Source organism: Pelodiscus sinensis, chromosome 4 (assembly GCF_052426305.1).
Source record: "Pelodiscus sinensis isolate ZL-2025 chromosome 4, ASM5242630v1, whole genome shotgun sequence".
Taxonomy (NCBI): domain Eukaryota; kingdom Metazoa; phylum Chordata; order Testudines; family Trionychidae; genus Pelodiscus; species Pelodiscus sinensis.
The window spans coordinates 131,960,909-131,987,024 of record NC_143055.1 but is presented as its reverse complement, the minus strand read 5'-3'; the positions used below and the strand labels follow the sequence as shown (position 1 = coordinate 131,987,024).

The following is a 26,116-nucleotide window of genomic DNA, read 5'->3' as shown; positions in this document are numbered from 1 at the left end:
TTTGGGTGCTAGTGAAATCTAAAGAATAAGAAGCTATACAATCTGCCAAGTGTGTTTTCCATCTAGTATAAAACCTGTGCTTCTGTGCTACCCACTCACTAAAGCAACTCTCCTTGAATCCCATGCTCACAGCCCTTCCTAGAAAGACCTAGACCAGCCCGAGGATGTAAGGTATTCAATCAGAGTGGACATTGTGGTGAGAAAGTGTTAACAGAAAAATACTCTGAGGAATAGTTAGCAGAAAGGTCTGGCAGATCAACTCCTGGGTAGATACTACTGTTTGGGTGATAGTGTTAAAACTACTGGAGCAATGGAGACTTATTCCAGCAAGTACAATATTGCACATGGGCACTGATGAATTAGAGGAAGATTTTGTTCATATCAGGAAATATTGCCCCGATGGTGACGGCAGGATTCCAGATCAATAACTGGGTTGTAAGGTTTCTCAGGCCAAAGTAGTAACACAATTAATGATGTGGCCACTTGAGAACATAACACATTATTAATAGTAGCACAGCATTTATTAGCTGGGAACAGGAAACTCTTCTCTTCTAGACTTTCTGGGATCTAGCAGTCACGGATATATTCCAGCATCAGATTAAGACTCCGCAGGGGAAACAGTTAACATCTCGCCCTCTGCCTTCCTTCACTGAATTTTCAGTTAAGGGGGGGGGACTCACCAGCTACAAGTCCACTTCATGGAGTATTAAATAAATTGACAGAGATTAAAGTTTCTTGGGGGAGGGGAGGGAGAGACTATTTAGAAACAGTTTGTGAAAACATGTATTTCTGGGAAATTTTTCTAAATTATATTTTCTTTCTACTCCTGGTGCAGCAGCCTGGACCTCCCCAGCTGGTATAAAATCATGGAAGCCAATGCTTAAAATAGCAAGAAATCCTCCCAAGGGGGAAGGAAGAGAAATCCCACAGACTTAACAGTGTTCTTCAACAATTAAAGGGAAAATGAGGCCGGGGGGAAGAACTGCAGACAAATGAGGGAATAATTCCCTGAGGGAAGCCATGAAAGGCCGTTTGATAGGGCATTTAAAACTCAACACTGCAATATGGAAAAATAAGCAGGGTCAGAGAGTAGAGCTAACAGTTCCTCCTTCTCTAAAGCTTGGATGCTGGGACCAGCAACTTGGTATATGGTTGAGTGTCTTGCCATGTGGGCGAAAGCCTAAAGAATGGATATGATCTAGGCCGAGGGGAGACCTTCCGAGAATGGCACCCTGTTGTGGCTGAGAATCCTTCCTAAAAGAAGGTACCAATCCAAGTCCCACTGTAGTCAGTAGGAATCTTTCCATTGATTGCAAAATGCAGCTGAATTTGTCTCTGTGTGGTATCTTTGCCTGAACTAAAGAAAACAGACTGGACCAAAAAATCTCCCTGATTGAAGAAAAATTGAACTCCTTGGCCTCTGATGATAGGACAAGAAGCAGTGGGCTTACATTGCAGCAAGGGAGGTTTAGGATGGACATTAGGAAAAACTTCCTACCTATGGTTGCCAGATGGTTTCAACAAAAATACCAGACACAACTGACATTACATCACTATCTACATTACATTGTATGTAGAAAATACCGGACATGTATATTTTCTCATTTATATTTTCTCAATTTGTTTCCCGAACAGAAAGCTCACAACAACTGGACTATCCAGTTCAAAACCGGACACCTGGCAACCCTATTCCTACCTGTCAGGGTAGTTAAACACTAGAATAAATTGCCTAGGGAGACTGTGGAATCTCCATCACAGGAGCTATTTAAGAGCAGGTTAGACAGACACCTGTCGGAGATTATCTAGATGGTGCTTGGTCCTGTCATGAGGGCAGAGGACTGGACTTGATGCCCTCTCAAGGTCCCTTCCAGTTCTAGGATTCGATGATTTTTTTTTTAATAAAAATTTCCCCGTGATTGAAGACTTTAGTGCCATCGGGTGTATTAAGGAGTTTTAGGAGAGAATGAAGACAGGCATTCTCTCTGTGGGAGTAAGTTAAAAGAAGATTTCATTTTATAAGGTATAAAAATCTGTTTGAAGAGAAACTCATTAGCTATGTAATATTTAGTCTGAATAAACCCATCAATCATTGATATGCTAGTCTGGGGCTAGCAAGTACTGTGGCAACCCCTAACCCAGATAGTTTGCAATTGTCTAGAGGAAGAGCAACAACCAGCCTAAATAAAGAGAAACACAAGCAGCAGCAGATTCCTGAATAGCTCCTTTGTCCAAGAAAGGATTTGACTTGCATCTGACAAAGTGGGTCTTTGCCCACGAAAGCTTATGCTCCAACACTTCAGTTAGTCTATAAGGTGCCACAGGACTCCTCGCCGCTTTTGCAGATTCAGACTAACATGGCTACCCCTCTGATTCTAGAAAGGATTTTGATGCTTAGCTCCTTAATGATACATTTAAGGCTTCTGTTTTGGGGGCTTCTTTTTAGCAATTGAAACTCAAAAAAGAGCCTGACAAAAATGTCAGAAAATGATATTAAACTAGCTAGAGATATAAAGGGTAACAAGAAAACATTCTACAAATATATTAGAAGCAAGTGGGAGATCAACAACAGGTTAGGCCTGTTACTTAATGTAGGTGGTGGGACAAAAATGGAAAAGACAAGAAATGCTAAATGACTTTTTGGTTTCAGTTTTCACCGTAAAGGTTAGGGGGATTGGACATCTAACACTGCGAACACCAATGATAAGTTAGGGTCTGAGGCTAAAATAAAGAATCAATTGAAAATTCCTTAGACAAGTTAGATGCCTTCAAGTCAGCAGGCCAGATGAAATATATCCTGCAATACTCAAGGAGCGACTGAGGCAATATCTCAGCCATTATCTTTGAAAACTCACTGAAAAGGGCAGATATAATATTCATCTATAAAAAGGGGCATAAGAATAACCGGGGGAATTATAAACCAGTATCTGGAAAGCTAATGGAGCAAATAACGAAGCAATTTGCAAACGACTGGAAAAACTGGGTTTGTTTGATCTGGAGAAGAGAAGACAGAGAGAGGACATGATAATTTAAGCACATAAAAGGGTATTACAAGAAGGAGAGAGAAAAATTATTCTCCTTAACTTCTGATGATAGGACAAGAAGCAACGGACTTAAATTGCATCATGGGAGGTTTAGATAGGAAGTTTTTCCTAATCTCCAGTCAGGGTGGTTAAGCACTGGAATGAATTGCCTAGGGAGGTTGTAAATCTCTGTCATTGAAGGCTTTTAAGTACAGGTTAGACAAACATCACCTGGAATGGTTTAGTAATTACTTAATCCTGCTTTTGAGTGCACAGGACTGGCCTAGGTGATCTAATGAAGTCCCTCCCAGCCCTACATTTCTGTGTCCAAAAATGAGGCTCTTTGAAGGCTCTCTTTGTAAATATTGTAATGAGTAATTTGTAATGTTCCCTAGCACATTTAATGTAGTGCGCTCTCAAACAGCTCTATGTTGAAGCACTCTAGTGAATCATCATATGCATCAGGAGGTCCTACCTGAATCAATTAACGTGCATCATATTAGTGCACTTCAGAAATCACACTACATGTTACTTAGTCTTTGTAGACAATACCTTAGATACAAGTATATTTGGTGTTTACTGAATTAAAAAAAACAGTTTCTTTTGTCCATCTGGTTTTGATATTGGGGTGTTTTATCAGTTACAACTTTCAGAAGCCCTACATATATTATACACTTCACACAATGTTTTTTGTCAGTTTGCATTTCCAATTATATAAGACTGAAATTTGATACAGTAACCTGGTTTAGTATGCAAGCAAGATGTAACTTGTAATCGTTTTTTCTTGGAATTTAAAAAGATATCAGCAAAGATGGCATTGGTCAATCCAGCTCTAAATACTATGAAAGTTTAGTTTATTAATAATAATTTTGATGAATTAAAGATTAGGAAAGCAGTTAAAACTTCAAAGGAAAAAAACTAAAATGATTTGTGGATATTTGATGACAGCTACCTTCAGACTGGTTTCAAACCAGTACAGTTTGCCTTCATATGCTCTGCTTAACCACAAATGTGTAGCGCAAGTAGTTCTGCCTGAAACAGCGATGCTTTCTAAAAGACACACTTCTGTACAGAGGATGTTTATAACACCCCTTTTTCATTGTTATTTTGGTGCATTCACAAGCTAATCACATCTGCTTGTCTCGTGAAATACAAGCTGTTCAGAAACCCCTGTATGTTAAATTGTAGGCTTCATGGATTGGAATAAATACAAGGTAACTCTATTCAAAGCCTAGTTCCAGAGTAACTTTCTGACACCCACATGAACCCCAATGGCTCTGCTGCTAGAACAGGCTCCTTGCACATGGAACCTGCGTGGCTCACAAATATTGTACCTTGACAATCAAAAGATTCCAAACACTTTGGGGTTAGTGCCTAGAATCACAGGGGCTCTTGTGCCCTCCTGGATCTCTCCACAGGGACACAGGTCTGGCTGTTGCAAAACTATCTTCCTCTTAAATTTCAGAGCTTCTCACAGAATAGGAATTGTGCATTCTTACTAGCCATGGTTAGCGATTTAAGCTAATTGTCTGGACATTACATGTTGCACGTGCACAGTACGCGATTTCCCTCGCGCCACATATGACTTCTGCACAACCCACTGGTGAAACTCTGTAAAAAAAATTTTAAACAAACCGCCAAATGCGAAAAGTTAATTTAGTGCAAGGCTCAGGTGAAGAAATTAAAGTGCAGAAATGGGGCTGCTCAACATGAGATGCTAAACATAGTTAACAACCTACTACATTGTTCAGATTTCTAACAGCCAAATTAACATTAGGGTAAGAACCTTAAACTTTTCATCCTTTTGTGCAATTGCTCAGTCCTAACTTTGCCTTTGTGCAGTTCTTTTGAATGTAATCTTTTGTTTGAGTCATCAAAATCTATTTGGTGCAAAACATAATGAAGGCAAAATGCAACAATTAGCATTTCTTAGAATTTGACGGTTATAGATTGATATCACTGCAAACTCCAATACCTTGCAATGAGTGGAGCTTATTGGAATACCCACATTTGAGGCTACAAGTACCGTTAGCGCACACATTACTTCAATGCAAAATCCACTGTGAAGAAATAAAAAAAGATAGTGGAAACGTTGTAGTACAAGAATTATAGGAAGGAAATCCCATGCCATGCACTCATCCAGACAGTGAAGTATGAACAACGGAAGGTGTCATAGCCTCTGAACACTGAGGAATGCTACAGATCTAGGCTTAAATGGCATGATCAAAGGAAAGCAGACCAGCTGCTTCTACTCTCTGCATATTATGGAACGGTTTAATTTTTCTTGTGATCTTGAGACCTGTGGATGACACATCTATGAAGGGTTTCTTGGGGCAGAGCCTTTTGAGTTCACACTTTATAAGCTCGTATGTCCCAGTTGCTATAAGCTTGTAAACCCCAGTTGCAATGGATTCTTAATCTGAAAATCAAAAATGTATTTTTTTTTTTTTACCGTGAACATTTCCAGTTCTATGGCATTTTTGTAAAACATTTTTTGAAAGAACAGAACTTGGCCAGGCCTCGGCCTAAGTTTGATTTTTTTGCCTTACAGAGAACAGTTTCAGTTTTTCCTGCATTGAATCATGCCATTATACAGCGACCTGAGCAGCAAACGTAAAGATGTACAGTCCAGACTGCCATGAGTGCAGTCACATGGCAAAAGCATACCTTGCAGTGTGTAGTACTGACAGGAAGTCCAACATTGGAAGCTATCACAACTGTGAACGCCGAAGCCAACTCAATAGTGAATCCACTGCAGGAAGCATAAGAAAACACTTCACAGTCACTCTTTGTATCAGTTTGGACTGACACCATGCAGTGTGCTAAAGTCTTACCAGTATCTTCTTCAATTGTTTATCTCTGAATGATTTGGTCATAGAATCACATTAGGAGAACAATGGACTACTGAATAATGGAAACAATACACACTCGTTATCTGCATTAAACTGGTTGCACAGCTCACTGCTTCAGGCCGTTTTACTACTCTACAGCCAAGCAAATCAGGCTTAATTAGTCATTAGCTTAGCAGCAGCAGAGGTCTAGTATGCATTAGAGCAGAAATAAGAGTCAAATTAATATTTTTTAGTGTTCTGAAGCACATGGGGAAAGCTGATTTTGTTATGTCCAAATTTCAAATAGTTTCCTATGCTAATGAGGACAGCAGCAGAGTACTTTTGTTAACTAGACCTCTACAATTTAAACTCGTACCACATTCATTTACAGATGTAATTAGAATCAAATCAAAAGCAAATCAGTCAGTCAACACAATTAAAAACAAAACTACAGAAGCTATTTCTCAAATTAGAGCCTATTAGAAATTCAGGCAATCAAATTAGTAATCTTGTACATACCTCGAAGGTGTGATTGGCGTGAGGTCTTTACCCATAGTCTGGATAACTCTTCTACCCCAGACCCAGAGACCCACACAGATCCCAACACCTCCATAAAACAGCAGCCAGACGGGAGTAGCAGCTTCTTGCATTACACCTCCTTGTTCGTATATAAGCCAGAGAGCCACCAGAGGACCAATTGCATTGCTGAGAAAATAAAATAATTACAGCCAGGTTATAAAAACGGAGGCTAGTAGTTTTCAGCAAGTCACTTTGGTTGTATGTATTCGTTTTTCTCCAAATATGGGTGTGGTATTACTCTAATCCCACTGCATGGACTAGATTACAGTTTTGTAGAATGTCATTGGTAAGGAAGACTGCAGTGTCTCACAAATTGGGTCACATCCCACTGTTGCCTACATGTCATTGTTGATCATGATGGCAGAAATTGACAGAAGTTTCTATTATGCAAATAGTTTTCCAGAAATGTTGGATAGTTGATAACCTTGTATAGATATCTGTTCCTGAGGCAACTGCTCCTTCTGCTGCCCTGCAGGTATGAAAAAGTGCTCTGGGTGGATGCATGACTAGGGTCTTCACAATTTTGTTAAAATCAATTTTTCTGTTAAATCCATTTAATAAAAGAAGTGGGAAGAGAACAAACAGATTCATAAGCAGTCCTACATACCACGGTCACAGAGTTTCACCAGCTCAATAACCTTCTCCCACAACCACTGGTATTTGGAATCTGCTCCCAGAGCCAGTTTTACTGGCTCAGAGAGGGTGTAGAAGTGGTGTACGCAGGGGACTCTTAGCTATTCCCCATCCCTGTAGTTGTGAGTCTAACAATATTTGGTGTGTTTTCCTCAAGACTCCAGAGCTGTAGTCATGTGACTAACAGAGTCTTAGCTTTCTAGCCTTCATGGGCACAGAGAAAAGCTTGAAAATGGATAGCAAGTACAATCCCGAGGGCTCAACCACCACCAGAAAGCCACCTCACATTCATTGGTTTTAAAAATCTCATTTTTTAATACTCACGAATGGCAATTCTGGGACACAGCTGCTGTGCCTCTGCACCGTGTTAAATTCTGTATGCAATATCAACCTTTTGTAGCCATTTACAGCCATTACAAGTTAAGGCAGCTGTCAGGCTGTTCTGACATAACACCGTGGACCTAGCTCTGCACAGAGGTTGGGTGAGAGCAGGGCACCAGACAGTTTGTAATCCAACTTTGAACACACTCCTGACTTGCAATCTGAAAGGATCAGCAGTACCAATCCCTGAAACATCTCCTTCTTTTGCCTTATGCTGCCTTTAGTGCTGATAAGAAATGTTGCCCTGCAGCTCATCAACTCAGAATGACATAAAAAGGGAGAGGCCACACTCTAAATGAAATGCTGCACCTAAATTCTCAGTTCAGTGCTGTTATTTTGTGGTCTTTAGGGATTCTTCACAGTGACTTAAGAGTCAGAATTATAGAATATGGTGACAGCATTCAGGGAAAAATCTGCAGTTTCTAGCAATACATCAGAGAGTCTTGTTAAGAGATTACATCTGCTATGTTGGCTGGCTCCAATTTAACACCTGCATTATTCTGCTGATGGTTCATATTTTCTCTAAGGAAAAATGAAACTCCTGTTTCCCTTAGAAAATCAAAGGGAAAATGAAGTGCAGGAGAGCTGACAATTTCTCAAGGAGACAATATTAAAGGCATAACAAGCAAATTATCCCAATGTGAAGGAAAGATACGGAGAGACCAATATAAGCTCTTTAGCCACCAGAAAATAAAAATGGAATCCTTCAGAAAGTGGAAACATGGGCACATTGCCAAAGAGGCGTATCAAAGACGAGCAGAAGCATGTAGAAAGACAATCAAAGGGGAAAAATAAATGACATACAAGGCAATAAGAAGAGGTTCCATGAAGGAATGTAAAATTCCAGTTAACTGGGATCCCATGGATGTGTGTGGGGGGGGGGGGTGGAGTGGGGGCTGATCCAGCTCGGCCGTGCCACCAGTTACCGGTTACATCTAAGGGAAAAAGGTTACCAGGTAGCCGGTTACCCATTAACATTCCTAGTTCTATGAATACCTTAGGAAAAAGAGAAAGATGAGGACAAGTAAGGTCCTCTACTCAGTGGGGAAGGAAAGCCAACCACAGAAGACATCAAGAAACCTAGAGTGTTTAATGCCTATTTTGCTTTGGTCTTCACTAAAAAGTGAAATGGTAACTAGATACTCCATGCAATTAACATTAACAACAAGGGGAAAGGAATGCAAACCAATATATGGACAGCATAGTTTAAAGATTATTTAGATAAATTGGATTTACTCAAGTCAGCAGGGCCTGATGAAATTCACCCTAATATACCTAGTATTAAGGAGCTAGCTAAAACAATCTTGGAACCTCTAGCAATTATCTTCGAGAACTCATGGAGGACACGTGAGGATTCAGAGGATTGGACAAAGGGCAAACACAATAGCTCACTTTCAAAAGGAGAACAAGGAAGATCTGGGGAATTACAGACTAGGTAGCCTAACTTTGGTACCTGGAAAGATAGAGTACATGTATGAAACAATCAATCTGCAAGCACCTAGAGCATAAAAGGATTATAAGGACTAGCCAGAATGAAATTAACAACAAATCATGCCAAACCAACTTAATTTTCTCCTTTTACAGAGTTACTATGCCATGAGATTCCCGGGCCCTATGGGGAAGTAAGAATAGGACCTCTGTACCCTTCCAAGCATGTCGTAAGAGGTGACTAAGGAGGGTTAGGCATCGGGCTAGCAACCCCATCCTGTAAAAATAAACATAGGCTATAAAAACATCAACAATTTCACCTTGAATAGCAAACCAGCTCAAAAAGGGACAAAGACGCAGGGCAGCCAAACCCAAAAGGATACTGAACTGCCAATTCCCCTTCTTTCAGCAAGAAAAATGTCTAGAATAGGCACCTGGAATGTGTGAACAATGTGGGAGGTAGGTAAGACAGCCCAGGTAGTAACAGAAATGAACAAGCTAAACATCATGGGAATTAGTGAGACAAAATGGGTACAGTCAGGTAAGGTACAAGTTTAATCAGGGGAAATAGTGCTCTACTTGGGCCATGAAGAGGAAAATGTACCATATGCGGAGGGGGTTGCAGTCTTGCTGTCACCAGAGGCTGCAGAGAATTAGAAAAGGTGGCATAAGACAGAAAGGGTTGAAAAGAAATTGTCGATGGCCTAGGCTCTCCTAGGAGCTAAGTGCAAAGAAGAAGACAGAGTTACTGGCCTGGTAAGTAGGGGAGAAGCAGTAGACATGATTAACCCTGATTTTAGTAAGGCTTCCGACTTAGTCCTACATGACAGTCTCATAAGCAAACTTTGGAAATGTGGTCTAGATGAAGTTACTTTAAGGTGCATATATAACCAGCTGAAAGACAATACTCAAAAGACTGTTATCAAGGGATTAGTCCTGAATCCAGTACTATTCAATATTTTTATTAATGACTAAAATGGAAGAGATTAGAATAGGAAGTTAGGATTAGAATTCAAGATGACATATAGAAGAATTGTTCTGAATTCTACATGATGAATTTCAATCAAGTGTAAAATATTTCACTTGGAAAAATGAAATGCAGAACTACAAAATGGGGAATAACTGGCTAGCTGATAGTACTGCTGAAAAGCATCTGGGGACTATAATGGCTCACAAACTGAACGTGAGTTAATGTGATGCAGTTGTAAAAAAGGCTAATGTCTTTCTGGGGTGTATTAACAGGAGCGTTGGAGGTAAATGTCCCACTTTAATTGGCACTGGTGAGACCTCAGCTGGAGCACGTGTGTCCATTTCTGGGTGCCACATTTTAGGAAAGATGTGGGGACACTGGAGAGAGTCCTGAGAAGAACAACAGAAACGAGAAAAGGTTTAGAAAACCTGACCTGTGAGGAAAGATTTAAAAACCGGGCATGTTCAGTCTTGAGAAAAGAACAGTGAGAAAGGAGCTGATGACAGGCGTCAGTGACATTCAAGGCTATTGTAGAGGGCTGTGGTCACCCGTCTGCCATGTCCACTGATAGTAAGACAAGAAGTAACAGGTTTAATCTGTGGCAAGGAAGATGTGTCTTAGATATTAGGTAAAACTGTCTCACTATGCAGATAGTTAAGCTTTGAAACAGGCTTCCAAAGGAGGTTGTGGAATCCCCATAATTGGAGGCTTTTAAAGAACAGGCTGGACAAACACCTGCCAGGGATGGTCAAGGTTTCACCTGTCCTGCCTCATTGCAGCAGGCTTGATTTGATGTATCAAGTCCCTTCCAGCCCTACTTTTCTATGATTCTAAGGGACTGTTCATACAAGCGGCCACTTTAGCAAACTATGGACGATTTTCAGAAGAGCTCAGCATTCAGCAGAACCCCTGTTTTTGCCAACTGAGGGAAGGGGAAGCTCAATGCTTTTGAGAAATCAGATCACGTGCTTCATTCATGTACTAAAGATACAATGAACGCATTTGGAAACCTGGCCCCAGATGCACAGCTAAGCTGAGGTTCTCAATGTTCTGTCACAATGCCGAGGTTAAGTCCTCTAAAGAAAGCACACTAACTCTGACCTGCTTACCTAAGGCAAATATACTTTACTGATTGTAGGGACTTTCCTAGATATGGCATGTTGCAATATGACCTACTAATCGGTACTGCCATTAGCCCAAGCCAAGAAAGCACAGAAGGGAGACTACATTGTAATGATCAGATTCTACTCACATCTAAATCATTACAAAACAGAAGAAAGAATTTTAAAAAGGCAAACAATTCAATAGATTTAAAATCTAACCAACAGAATCTCTCTTTACAAACTGATAACAGAGAGTAGAATTCCGAGAACACAAAATCCAAGGATTGACAGCTACACTTGTCCTAGGTCCAGGACTGGATAAATTTACTCCTGGCATGGTACCAAAACACACAGCTGGAGCAAGGGATAGCTTTAAGGTCTTCAACTGTACAAGTATCAGAGGGGTAGCCGTGTTAGTCTGAATCTGCAAAAGCGACGAGGAGTCCTGTGGCACTAACTTCAGTTAGTCTATAAGGTGCCACGGGACTCCTCGTAACTGTACAAGGCAAGGCAATACCATGGCAAGGAGTTAATTTGTATAGTTTCAAAGCTGGACTCCCAACTTTCATGGAAATAAAGCATTAATGCCTGATCCCGCCCAAAGGAGTCGAAAGTCCTCAGCACATGCTAGGAAGCAGTGAAACAAAACTGAGACCCTTGCATTTCACTTCTTTTTTTCCCCCATGGAAAAAGAAGTGCCCATAATTCTTTGCCATTCTATCTGACCCCTGGCAATGGGTTCATAGGTCTCCAAGTTCCAGGCCTTTTCTCTTTGAACATTCTTTTGACAGTCTTGCCATCATATCCACAGTCTTCCACATCCTTTCTTTCTCATATAATCTTTGATGGTCTTTTTCTACTCTGACCATGTGGCCAGCTCACCTCAAATGTGCACTCTCCATAGTCACCTTTCCCCTAATTTCTTCATGCACATACTGGGTACCCGCCACATGCCTGCCATCCTTTTCACTGGTAGGGATGTAAAATCCTGCTTAATCAGGCAACCAGTTAAACATCACATTTAACTGGTTAACAGTTTAGGCAGGATCCCATGGGCCACTCCTGGATGCCGGTTAACTGGTTGCCAGTAAGCATCACCTGGTAAGGGTGATGCTTACCGGGTAACTGATTTCCTGTTCACACCCCTATTCAGTATATTATTTTTTACTCCCTGTATCTTATCTTTCACCTAAAATGAGTTCCTTACTTTCACTGTATTATTTCATGAGAAATCAAGCTCTAAAATGATGTGAGAAACACTGTCCTAAATGGACTTTGTTTATGGATCAGTATAAATACTTCTATCCAAAGCATATACCTCTAAGAATGGTCTTGGAACAGAGATTAGGAAGGAAGTTTCATTTAGGAATGCATGACAAAAAAGGAGACATTCCAATTGCATGGTAAATTGTATTATTTTAAAAGTGGTTTTATTGTTTGACTTTAAACTGGGTAAGAGAGTCTTGGTGATTTGGAGAAAGGCCTTAGCAGCAATAAATGGTTTAAACCAGTAAAAACTCTGAAAAACTGAGATACAAATCCGATGGATATAAAAGCACCACACTGACTGCAGATTAAATTATTTTTAGCTAAACCCAGGGTAATTCCAATTAGTAAAATATTCTAAGATTCCCATATGCTGCCACGCTTAAAATCTGCAGGATCTTCTAAGGAGTTATTGTGAATCCTTGAAATAAACCAAGTGATAAGGTCCACAGAAGCAAAATGTAAGTAGTTGGAAGTCCTGTAACGCAGGATTGCAAAAACGATTCTGCCTAGAAGGAAGAAGAGTCACTTGACTGAGTCACTTACAATTTTTGAGCCAAGACTTTATTGCTGTGCCCACAGTCTGTTGGGGAAAATTACATTGTTTGTTTGTCTGTCTAAGTAATAGATTTGCAGGTCCAAACAGGTAAGCAGATATCTAAATGCACATTCCTGTACCTTCGGCCTTATGAGGATATGACCAGGCAGAAAATCTGGCCTGAAGGATGTAGTGAAAACTGACCAGTCCCTCCTCTTTATATTGTTACATAATATGGAAACAAAGCATCATTGAAAATAACAACAGATAAATGTAGAACAAGTAAATTGTTGTCTCATGGTGATCCAGAAGAGACTCACCACTGACACTTATGAGTCCTGCTAGACACTGGTCAGAAGACAAAAAAAGTCTTCAGAAGCTGCAGCAGCAAAGATGCTCTTACATTAAAATACAATTGTAATGCCATACAATTTTCATTGGCAATGGTATCTCTGACTTGAACAAGCCCAGTCCACAATGAAAGGCTTACCTGCCAGTATCACACAACGAACTGACAAGGCAAAATCTGCTGATGGAGGACTCAGGCTGGACATGCTGTTGCCAGGTAGGGACAGAGAAGAGGGGAAATCTGACTATTCTGCCAGCATCTGGCCACAGGATCTGACAGGGTATCTTGAGGAGAGGATGATGAGCAACTTGGTTTCTGTAGGAACAGATGGTTTCCCATCCCCTGTGTGTCATACACCAGGGCCCTGGAAATAGGACAGCCTAATTTCTTCTGGCAGCAGCAGAGACAGAGGAGGTATTGTCCTAATGAGTCATGAAGAGAGGAGACTATTATCCCCATGGGACAGATGGGCAACTGAGGCACAGGAAAACTGCCACAACAACTTACTTGAGAAACCCGCTGTGAAGCAAGGAATCTGTCGCCTCCCACACTCCCAGGCCTTGTGGATGAGGTGGGAAGAAAGAATAGCTAGCTCCTAAATATTAGTCTGAAAGGACCATTCTGGTCACCTTGCCTGCCCTCGAATGTAACACACAGTTTACAGGACTTCTCCGACACAATGCCTATCTGAACTAGAGCACGTCAAGGCTATTGTAGAGGGCTGTGGTCACTGGTCTGCCATGACCACTGATAGTACGACAAGAAGCAATGGGCAACAATGATAGAAAAACATCCTATCTAATCTGTGGGAGTGAGCAAATAAGGGTCAGCTCTGCAGGCAGCCCCACTCTTGGGCCACAACTTTTTTTCCAGACTGCCTTTTTCATTCTTGAACTGACCTCCGAGTGGTCCCGTGTGGTCCCCTTGTGCCTGAGTGCTGAGTCAGTGAGACCTGCACACACCACACAATTAATTAAGTTTAACAGCAGCATTTTTTCAGGGCTTCTGTTTGAACGCGTTTAGCCGGGATTTAAAATTCTTTCGCTTTTATTCAGCACATGCACTCCACCTTATCACATGGCTCCTGGGTTGGCTCACAATTACTCCCAGGTTCTGGAACAGATCCACTTCCGTTGCCACGGCACTTTTAAGCTTACAGCAGAGAGGTGGCCTGAATGAAACAACCACCCAAATAAGGTATTACTATTGCTCTCTGCTTCTTTTACTGGGCTGCCGCTATTGCTGCTATCTCGGCTGGTGTCAGCCCGAAGAGGAGCCCATGGTGCTGCAAATGTCAAATCCTCAGGCAAAAATCAGAGCTATTTATGGTGTTGGTGTGATATGAACATGTGGAAATAGGCACCATGAAGGACAATTAAGGCCAGATTTCTTGGCTCAGCTACCATGGCCAGTGAGTCCGTTCTAACTTGGTTTGGGGGGCAATAAAGCAATTAAACCTCTTCAAGGCCTGAATCAAAAGTCTTCCCCTAGTCTCTTCACTATGATGGAACACATGGAACAATCCATATTATTATTTATTGTGTCCCCAAAGTCCAATTAATAATGTACAAAGCATGGAGAAGACTGATCTGCAGGGAGTTTATAATAGAATCCACATTAGACATCAGTTATTCAATCTAAATGTAATTTTCAACCCGACTGTACATCACTATACTATACTTAAATGAAATACAATTTAGGAGAAACATCCAATTTCATGCAGCTGATAATGTATTACTTTCCCCCCTCTTCTCTACCTTTATCCTCACTTGAGGGGTCTGTAGTAAAGGGTCTGGCAGAAGGGACATGGGGAGGTGTTCCAAGCACAGGGGGCTTCTTGGAGAAGGAGGACACGACAAGATTGACGGCTGGAGAGGGAGCAGGAGGAGATGAACCGTGCAGAACCTTGACGATGTGAATGGAGAGAGAAAACTTACTGCAGAAGGAAAGGGAAATTAACGAAAACGATTCAAAGAAGGGGGAGAGAGAAAGAGAAGCTTTGCAGCAACATCTGTAAAGAACTGGAGGGGGGAAAAGCAAGTCGGGAAGCAGAAGACAGAAGAAAAGAGGCTGCAGAAGACAGAACATGAGAGCAAGCTGGGCCCAGGGTTTTGGTGGCAGGAATGGACAGATTTTAGAAATGTTGTATTGGCTACAACCTCAAAACCAAATCAGATGTCCTAGGAATGCCAGTCTCCTAAATGAAGTACTTTCTCCCAACCTCCGGATTGCTTTATAGGACGTCTTGAAAGATGAGAGTTCCCCTACCTTGCTGGAGTGGAAATTCCTGACCTCCCTGGGACTAACTTGCAAGCCTGGAAGGATGTGGTTCCACAGCTCAATACTCAGGGGGCTGCCTCCTATCTGGGAATCTGAATCACATCCTTCAAAAGTTCACCAAAGACACAGGTCCGCTTTGTCCACAGGAACTGAGGGGGCTGAAACCTTGGCAAGTAGCACTGGGGAAGGGAGGGAGGGAGGGAGACTTAACAGCCGCCTTGATGGAAGTTTTGACCTGTGTGGAGTCTGCTAAAAATAGAAAGCCAGCTGCTTCAGAGAGACACCAAAGAGAAGGGGGAGGGCGAAGTGACAACTGGGAGAGTTCTCGTCTCAGGAAAACTGCCGTTCTACCAAACAGCATGGAACCAGGAAGCAGTAGCATGGAAATCTCTAGTCAGAATCTACCAGAAACACTCAGTCCACAGTAGCCAGCTCATGAGTCAAAGGTTCTCTCTGGGGAAATGAATACTTCACTGGAAAACGCCACCGCAGCAAGACCAAGGGTCCAGAGATTGCCCCACAAGCTCTCCCTCTTCTGCCCCCCAGGGACTGGGTAATACATGGCAGAAATGAGCATGCTCTCCCTTGGAGGAAAGTAGGCAGTGGGGGTGTATCTCTGTCGGTCCCAGAGCACTAGAGACACAAGGCAGGGGAGGTGATATCTTTTATTGGACCAATGTCTGTCGGTGAGAGAGACAAGTGGCAGTAGGCTGAAGGAAGTTGGCATATACAGGCTAAGTGAGCTGGCTAAGCCTTGGAAGTTTCCTCCAGAGAAAAGGTGAACCACACAACAGCACACATCCTGCTCATGGCCACTTCCTGCAACAGCGGGGAGGGAGGGAGAGAGGGGGAAGAGAAAAGGCTCCCTGCTCACAAGCACCATGCCAGTAGCCTGTGTGCTCAGGGCAGCATCCCTAAAGCTCATTTTCCTTTGCAGGGCCATGTTGCATTACACACAGATACCTAATTTCCTGTCACTGCTCAGCCTCCACGTGACTTTTTCACATCCCTCCCCTTATACTTTAAAGGGTTTCCATGCTGGTATTATCTGGTGCCACTCTGTTTGTACTGCCCTGTTCCACTTTGGTGCCATCTTCCCTCTCCCCTTCCTAAAACATCTCCTGCTACACTGCCTTTTTGACCCGTCACCTTAGTCTACCCTTTCGTCCTGGTTTAAAGTTCTCTCAGCCCATCCCGCTAAAGCTTCATTACTGACATTGAAGGGCCTTTTGTTCAACATGGAGAAACCAGAAGAGCTGGTGAGATGTGTACACATTTTCCAGTGCTTCTCCCAAGCATCTGGGATATATTCATGCCCTAATCCAGCAGCTAACTGCATGCGGGCACACTCCTGCATTGGCACTGAGTTTCATTGGCTCTGATGGGGTCCTGGGAGGAGTACACCCACATGCAGGCACCTGCAGGATCAGGCCCTTAGATTTGGGGTCCCGAACCATCTTTTTGTGCTATAGTCAAGGTGCCCAGCATGAAGGAAGCCCAAGCCTTTGCTGAGGCCTCCAGGCACTGCCACAATACCAATAATACACAATACTGAATTGAAGAAAATCAGGCTAACGAGCATAAATCCTTTCACAAAATTAAGGGAGGCCTTTAGTCCTTGCAATTTTATCAGAACAATTTAGAAAGTGACCTTGAAATAAAGTGAATGAAAAAAATCTGCACATAGTAACCCTGCTCTGCAGCCTGGTGTGGATGGAAAGACCCTTGGCACCTGCCTACAGCCTGAAGCCAGGTCTACACTCATAGGGAATGCTGAATGAAGATACACAATTCCAGCTACGTCAATTACATAGTTAATTCACGTTTCCCCGCCGTCTCCACAGCGGGAGGTCGACAGGACCAAACGCTCCCATCAGCTTTCCTTATTCCTTGCACAAGCAAGAGTACCAGCCACCAGTAGTGGCACCCTCTGAGCCGGAGTGGCCCTAAACGAGCTGCTGGCAACTGGCGCCCTAGGCAAAACATGCAATCGGTGCCCCTGCCTCTAAAGCCCTCAACAGCCGTTTATCTTGGTGCCCTAAGCGACCGCCTAGTTTGCCTGTATTGACGGGCTGCTACTGCCGCTGAGTCTGATTTAGCAAGTCTTTTAGCAAATGGGTGTTACTGACTTCGGCAGAGGCTGTGTGGGAGTAAAAAGCCCACACACAGGACCAGCCCTATGTGGCAAAATGCACTCCTGGATTATGGCTACAGCAGCAAGTCAGTCTCTTAGGGTATGTCTAGACTACATGCCTCTGGAGACAGAGGCATGTAGATTAGGCTACCCGACACAGTAAAATGAAGCGGCGATTTAAATAATCGCTGCTTCATTTAAATGTACATGGCTGCCGCTCTGAGCCGACAAACAGCTGATCAGCTGTTTGTCGGCTCAGCGCGATAGTCTGGACGCTCCCCTGCCGACATCAAAGGTATTTGTCGACCACCCAGGTATGCCTCATCCCAGGAGGCATACCTGGGTGGTTGACAAATACCTTTGATGTCGGCAGGGGAGAGTCCAGACTATCGCGCTGAGCCGACAAACAGCTGATTAGCTGTTTGTGGGCTCAGCGCGGCAGCCATGTAAATTTAAATGAAGCGGCGATTATTTAAATCGCCGCTTCATTTTACTATGTCCGGTAGCCTAATCTACATGCCTCCGTCGCCAGAGGCATGTAGTCTAGACATACCCTTAGAATCATAGAGTACTAGAACTGGAAGGAATCTCAAGGGACCTAATCAAGTCCAATCCGGATATTCAAGAGCAGGTTAGTCTCAAATGAACGTACTATAGTACATGCAGCTGGTTAAATCCACTAAAATGTTCGTTTAATTCCCAGAAGCACATTTCAAAAATATTCTGGACTGGGCAAGGTGGAGCAATAAAGTCTGAACCAAAGAATGACTCTTGTCAAAATGAAAAATTGTAAATCAAGCGCAACAAATCACACTGTAGAGAGTCTGAACCATGTTTTTCTGCCTACAGCAGTGCAGACTTTGGAGATCATGCTAGCTAAGATACCATGCTACAAGAGGTCCCATTAACATGAATGGGAAGAAAATGTTCTTCACCATGACTAAATGTGCCAGAAGTAGGCTTAAGTCATGCCCCCCAACACAAACTGCAGCCAGTTTCTAACAGAATGTTTGATCTTCAGAGTGGAGAGATAATCAGGGGAGGATGCACCACAGATTAGCACTGGGTCCAGCATTACTAAACCTGCTTACTAAGGGATATTTTCGAAGGGACAAGAGACATCAACTCTGGTGGTTAACCGTTTACCCAGCAAGCATGCCTGCATCGTGGCAGGCCTGGCTGGACCGGAGCAGCCCGCAGCAAGGCGGGACAGGCTAGAGAATACCCCACCCTCACCATGTGGGGGGAGCGCTCCCACCTCAGCCTGGCCCACCGTGCCGCAAGGCCACTCCAGCCCAGGTGGGCGGGAGCAGCACCCCACCACAGGATCACAGTTAAACGGTTAAACATTACATTTAACCAGTTAACTTTTTAATGGTAATTTTACATCCCTAATTTGGACGTCGTGAAGTCTCCCCATTCCCTCCCAAAACTTTGGAAGAAGTAGACAGCGAGTAGCTGATGCTTGCTGGTGATGCTGTTTTGGTAGTAAAATGAGAGCAGAGAAATTCTACATGACCTGGACGCACTGAGTGATTGGGCACCATGATGAAAGATTAACTTCAGTCTAAGTACATTGACAAAAATAGTCTAAACTTCTCATTTGCTGAAGGTCTCTGATCTCTGAATAAAAATAGCTGCTGAGGGCAAGGACTATTTTGGTTTGCTTGTTTATGCAGAATCCACCACATGACAATGCTCTGGCTCCTGACAGAGGCCACCCATGAGCTACAGTTTGCCAAAACTCGAACTAGCATAGAATAGAAAAGAGGCTACTGTGATGAGGAAAGAAAATATTAATGGAGCAACCCAAGTCTTTAAAAACACTGGCTGTATCAGTGTACAGTAGTAAGATTCTATAGTAAAGCAATGATGTCGCAGTGCTTACACACACCCCTGTGGAGGGGAGGGGTTGTCAAATAATTATCCAATTAAAAAGCATGCAGTTGTGAGTTCTCAGATGCTTACCTGACATCATTACCACCATGGGCGAAAGATCCAAAGCAAGCTGTCAGGATCTGGAGAAAGTGAAAAAGTAGGTGGACCTGAGAAGTGTCCTTCTCCTCCTTTTCCTCTTCTACAGGATCTTCTGGGAGTTGGTTAGGCTCTGCTAAGTCTGACGCCAACTTCATTTCCACATCCCCTTCCTCTGCCTCAATTTCCGCCTCAGCTACTGCATTGCAGTAGCTGGAGTAGCTGTCATAGCGAACTCTCTTTTTAGAATAGGACACGGTGTCTCCCACCAACTTTTCACTGTCCTCTGGGGTTGTCGGGTCAGCTGCCTTGAAGGATGAATGTACTGGCATTCCACAGATGGCCGCCGTGTAACAAGTGTAGCTGTTATTGCGACGCAGTATCTTGTAATTGTTTTCTTGTGAGGGTCGGTCATTGTTTGCTCTGTCCAGATGTATTTTGTGTAGCAAGTCTTTGTACAATCCTGAGTCTTTATGCACAGTGTGATACACCTGGCCATCGCTCCTCATGGAGCCGTCAAAATTAAATGTGCCATTGGAAACAGGAGATTTCATAGTTGTGTGCGTCATAGAAAAAGCCCTTCCTGTAAAGGTAGATGGTCAGATTTTATTTCTGTCATATGAACGTCCTATGCTTAGCAGAGTACCAAAACAAGGTGTAAATAGCTGATAGGTCAGCCATCTGCAGCATATAATACAGACGTTCATCTCAGATCCCAGAATGCATTGCTCAATTGGAAAACAGACATGGTTGACATTAAGGGAGCGCCTACAGTTGGGAGTATGGATAGCTTTATGGTTAAGGCATTAGTTTGTACCTCAGAACATTGTCGCTCAAGTCTAGGATCTCCCACAGACCTGCTGTGTGACTTTGGGCAAGTCCCTTAGGCTGGAATTTGAGTGCTTAATTCCAGGCACCTTTTAAAGACCGACCCATAATCTCTCTATGCCTGAATTACGTATTTCTAAACTGGGAGTAAATACTTCCTTTCAACTTGCCTTTGTTTGGCTTGTCTATTTAGACTGTAAGTATTCCAGGACAGGAACAATCCTTTGACTATGGGCTTCTGTAGAATAAGGGGACATTTTTCAAAAGTGCTGAGGTGACTTAGAAACCTAACTCCCATTTTTAAAAATGCTTATGTCACTTTTGATAATGGAGATTTAGGTTTAGATTTTTTCCCTAAATGAACAATAGAGTGCTATGCAACTTTACTGGTAATCAATCATTAGAGTTGGGGACAACTGATTGTCAGACTCCATAAACCTGAACCCCAAAGCTTATGAATAAAACCTTATTACAACTGCAGGCTCTCCAAAAATCTTACAAATAAAGTTGCTAATGGCGTCCAGTTAAAAGTTCAGAAACAGGAAAGTTAAAAGTTCCTTCAGAAATGTTAAGACATATTAAATATGCTATACATTTTACTTCTAGTAATACCATAAACATAGTGACACACAGCTATTTGTATCTCTATCCTACGCTTATCTACACGTTTATGTTAAACGTGGACTTCAAGATTCACAGAGTAGCCAAGTTAATATTACTGAAGACACCGTAACTTTTCCATGTTCTCACTTTGGGGATTTTAACTATTCAACATTAGCTATAGTTGTTTTGTTTTACATTAAAAAGCTCTGCAGTGCATTTATGGATGTAATGTATCTAATTAGTTTGTTCTCACAAGATCAATGGTCCGCTATGAACAGCAACTATATAGGGCAGTATAGACACTGCTTTGGTGTCAATGAGGAAAGCTCGCAGCTGATTCGCTAACAGGCACCACTCAGCCAAATGTGCCTCTTCCGTAAGTAAATGCGGTTTTTCACATGTGCGCTACACACAGGAATGTTCCCACGTGGCAGCATAGTTTCACCTGTGATTAATCAGCCCCGCCCAGTCAGAAGCTCAAGTCTTCTTGCATGGAGTTGACTGACTGGGCAGGGCTGATTAATCACCTATGAAGCTGTGCTGCCGCGCATCTTAGAGGGAACACTGCACACAGGCAGTTACCATGATCACATGGCATGGTGCAACTGGCAAGCCCTTGTATCCAGTAAGGGCCAATCAAAATCAATGGGGCTCTGTGTGAGCCCAGCAATTCATCCACACAAACCAGCTTGCAGAATCAGGGCTTTAAATGAGAGCTTTATTACATGCATACATGCATTATGCATGTGTGCACTTGTAGGTGTGATTCCTCTAGTTGATATACTCCAAATGGTCATAAACTTGTAAATTCAAACCTGACAGTTTCCAGAACTAGCTGGTACGGTATGCCCAAAAAGTCCATGCTCAATTTGAACTTTTATAGTTAAGCTACTTTTATACTCTCTGCCTCCAAGAAGTAGTTGTAAGAAAGAATAGGAAATAATTATCAGGAACAGAAGAATAGTCTTTTTCCAGCTGCACATAAAATTCAAATACTGCTGAACAACATATCCTCTGTTTGTTTTTTAGATCATCTTTGGAAAGCACATCAAAAAGAATATTTTCATTAAGTTGCGAGCAAGCCAAAAATAGCGAACATGATCTGCTGTAGGAGAGATACAAGTAGGTACACACTGAGAGGAAGGGTTTGAGAGAAATTTTAAGTTACAAACAAACTTGTACTTAATATCGACACAATGGAGAGAGAAGACAGTTCATGTTTTCTTACCATATGGCACACGAGGATGGTTTCCATTTGCTACGCTGTTATCTGACACTCCAGCGGCTTCAGTTATTGAGCCAGTGAGGGGAATTGTGCTCTCATCATTTGCTTTGGCTCCAGGAAGCTCTTTAAAAACAGGTGTTTCCTCATCTTGAATTTTGTCAAGGCTTTCATCCGATATCCTTGACAATGCGGCATCTTTCTTTAATCGGCCTAAGGAAATGCCAGCATTGTAATTCTAAGGGTTATTCAAACTTATCTAAACTACTCCTTGTATTCCTAATGCAATGCCAGTGTCATTAAAATAAGCTTGAACACAGCAACTTGAGTGGTTTGATTTCTGTTTTGTTTAATTAATCTAGACATATATTCTTTCATGGGAATTTATTACTAGCATATTTCTCTTCATTAGCCTCTCTGAGAACCATGAAAATACCTTGTGCCCATCTACAAATTCACCAGATGAGGTTACTGAAGTCCTCCATTTTTTTAATGCAATGTTTTTTAAAAGTGCAACCCCATTCAGCGAACATTGCAAGGTGGTTTTGTTTTAAGTTCAAAACCTAATGTAAAACCAAAAGCCTTGATTAGTTTAACTTTACAGTAAAATAAAAGAAACTGTGTACATATATAGTCATTGTGCAAGTCCTTTTCTTTTCCTTTAACACTAGGGATGTAAAATCTTGGTTAAAGAGTTAACCAATTACCCGTTAACCGAGATCCTGCCCAAAAGGGGGGGAGGAGGGAATTGTCACTCTAGCCCAGGCCACCGGTTACCCAGTTACCAGGAAGGGTGATGCCCACCAGGTAACTGATTACCCATTAACGTCCCTATTTAACACCTACATTTTAAAATGTAAAATAGAATATATTCCAGTTTGCCAGGGATTTTACACCACAAGCATTTCATCTACAAAACACTTACTTGCTATTTTTCTCCTCATCCATGGACACACAAAAATCCACACTAGCCCAGCAAATACTATAGCTATCCCAAATGATATTAGGACTATTATCCAGATAGGAAGTACCAGTCCTAGCACTGTGAATAGAAAAGAAAAGGTAAAGTTTCATATGCAAAAATGTCAGTTCCTTAATATAGTACAACTTCAGTACTAAAGATAACATGTCAGCTAATTCTGCTGCACCTGAACAAAACTGAACCAATAAGCCCCTTCCGCTTCCGCAGGGCTGGAGTTCTGTTTTGATGCAGTAAGCCTGTACAAAGCAAGGGATGAAGCTTTTGAAAAGGTCACTTTGGCTAAGTAAGACCTCAATTACAAATCTGTATTTTCACTTTTTTACCAAATACTCTGCAGCCAGGTCAAGAACAAACTATTTTTCTATAGTTAGGAAGTTAACATATTGGAAGTTCATTTACAAACTATACTGAAAACAAATTCTTTGGAACAGGTATTTCACCTGAGAATATTCAGAATAACTCCCCCATTGACACTGACTACAACTATAAAGAAAAGCCTCTTAAAATGTTCAGGCTTGAATGTTACAAAGTCTCAGCTGTTGGCAGCCTCACTGTTTAGAGATTTGGGGCCCATACTTATCAGGAGTATTTTCTTGTGCACTATTTAGGCACGTATACACCCTGCACAAGAAAGTCAGTGTAAAGATAATGATGCTGGCGAAGTGGGTGTTTCTCGCCCTCTGGGGTTGGTCCACTAGAGAACAGCAGTTTTTTGTTACTGTTGGCAAAGGAAGTAACATCTGCCCTGCATGCAGAATGTCCTCAGTTCACAGCCTCGGGGTAATCCATGAGAAAGGGTTGGTCAGGTTCACACACATGTCCATAGGGAGCCCTAAGCCATGCCAATGCACCATGGGACATGTGAAATCCTAAGCTGGCCTGTAGAGATTTGAAGCTGGTCCTCAGAGTTTCTGCACACAAGCCTGGATCCTGCTCCCGTAGATGTCAGGGCAAAATTCCAGTCAGCATCACTGGACCAGTCCCAAGCTGGACTGTGAACATCAGGATTTTAACACCGGGGTCCTCAACCTTTTACTGAGGCTCCCCCCAAATGCTATAAAAATTGCACAGCTCACCTGTACCATGATAACTGGAGGTGGGGGGGTTGCACATAAAGTCAGGGCTGGTACTAGGGGTAGCAAGCAGATATATTGCCTGCGGCCCCGTGATGCTACATTGCTCAGGCTTCAGCTTCAGCTATCGGTGGTGAGGCTCACGAATGGAAAAAAACTTCTGCTGTCGGAGTCAGCTGCCTCTGTGATACATAACTACGGAGATGTAGCTAGGCTCATAGTGTCTCTGCAATGCATACACCCTCCAGGGAGCTGCTTTCAGGCTACTCCAGCTTTGGACAGTTTCTTGTAATGAGGGGAAAACACAAGAAATGAATTTAGATACTCAAGGCTAGGTAGCTCCACTGGGATTTGGGCTGCTCACTGCAGGTCACAAAAGCCTGGCCGCTCTCACAGCACTGATACCGCACTAGGACAGCAGCACTATGGCCAGGTATCCTGACAGAATCCAAGTGGGATGGTCCTGTGCCTCCTACGAAGCCGCAAGTGCACTGGAGCTAGGGGTGAAAAGATAAATCCCTCCAGTGAACAGACTGCTTGATCTTCAGGCTGACATAAATGGGTATTTTAAAAACCAAGACAACCACTAAGATTCTGGGGCACTAATGGAGCAAGATCGGACAATCCTTTGTCTCTATTATTTGTTAACGTAAGACATTAATGTTTTATTATTATTCAACAGTGCACATCAGTACCTATTAGCCAATACAAAATCAATACATACAAATGCAAGGCAGAACAAAGCTTTCCTTCTGGACTTTGCATGCCAGAGCTTGTACTCACCTGGTGCCCCTGTGTACATGATGGAAAACACATTAATTGCTATTGTAGCAGCATAGAACGCTGGAAGTGCACGAAGCCCATTGGGCACAGGGTCTTCCTGTGTAATAATGAGAAAAGAGGAAAAGTCACATGGGCTGTTGTGTACACAAGGACCAGGGCTAGCACAGATTGGGGAAAAAAAATCACCCACTCCCACCCTCAGCATCAGGTGGCTGGATCTTCTGGCGTCCCCTCTACTTCCAATCCTTGCATTCTCAACTCTCCAGATTTGGGCCTGTAAACTATTCATAAAACCTCAATTCACAGCAACAGTGCCTTCAGTGACAGATAGGATAGCAGTTTGATGGCAACTAATTTAAAAATATGGCAGGCAGCACTGACTCGTGGCTCTGCCACTGACCAGCTGAATGGCCTCGGGCAAGTCACTTTGCGCGTGTGCGTGCGTGTGCATTTACTCTTCCACCCACTCATCTATTAAGACTGTAAGCTCTTTGGGGGCAAAGTCTCTTTCTCTCACTGTGTGTTTGTACAGCACCTAATTCAAAGGGGCCCTGATTGTGGTAGGGCCCTCGGTATTACTGATATTACTACAGTGACCAATTCAGTGACATATAAAAACATTACTAGCCTCTATGTTTAAAAACAAACGTATACTGGATTTTTCCATCTGCTGACAAAGGTTTCTGCATGTGCTAAATGTGGGTAAATGTATTAAATCGGTGGGGCATATTGACAGTCACATGTTTAAATGTAGCGCACATGAGCGTAGCAGAGGAAATTCAGATTAATCCTTATGTGCATCACAAGTAATGCTGCTCTCTGCAAAGAATTGCTACTTATCCTGCAGTTACAGTTCTGTAAGACGTTGTCACTAGTGACATTTAGAAACTGAAGTTTCTGAAGAAACTTGAAGAAACATGAAGAAACTGAAGTTACTGAAGAGTTACTTATGCCAAAGAACAAATACTGCACCCATTTAAATTGCCTGCATCCTTTTTTCATTTTGGGTCTCTATGACACTCCATCCCTCATTTGGGCCACAGCAGATTTGAAGGTATGAGGGAGACAGAGAAAGATAATAAAGGAGCATCTGACTTCAAACTCTGCGGGATTGCACACAAATGCAGACAGAGCTGGTA

General features: G+C 42.5%; 1 protein-coding gene and 1 long non-coding RNA gene across 8 annotated transcripts in view; one reads left to right on the top strand and one right to left on the bottom strand.

The window, feature by feature from the left end:
• LOC142829495 (uncharacterized) overlaps positions 1–22,458 on the top strand; it is a 45,311-nt gene extending 22,853 nt beyond the window's left edge. Inside the window, exon 2 of the long non-coding RNA XR_016349526.1 lies at positions 21,947–22,458. This is a non-coding gene — a long non-coding RNA (uncharacterized LOC142829495). The remainder of the gene's footprint in view (positions 1–21,946) is intronic.
• Positions 1–26,116, bottom strand: part of SLC20A2 (solute carrier family 20 member 2) — a 69,833-nt gene that overhangs the window by 2,680 nt on the left and 41,037 nt on the right. For 5 of the 7 annotated variants that reach the window (XM_075929290.2, XM_006125353.5, XM_006125355.5 and 2 more), the window contains 6 exons: positions 24,978–25,074; positions 23,065–23,181; positions 22,146–22,352; positions 19,481–20,069; positions 6,371–6,556; positions 5,688–5,772 (listed from right to left, as the gene is read on the bottom strand). In XM_075929290.2, coding sequence (XP_075785405.1) covers positions 5,688–5,772; positions 6,371–6,556; positions 19,481–20,069; positions 22,146–22,352; positions 23,065–23,181; positions 24,978–25,074 — 1,281 coding nt within the window. Of the gene's footprint in view, positions 1–4,995; positions 5,081–5,687; positions 5,773–6,370; positions 6,557–19,480; positions 20,070–22,145; positions 22,353–23,064; positions 23,182–24,977; positions 25,075–26,116 lie in introns of all 7 variants that reach the window. The other 2 variants (XM_025185785.3, XM_014574737.4) reach the window with 2 other exon arrangements.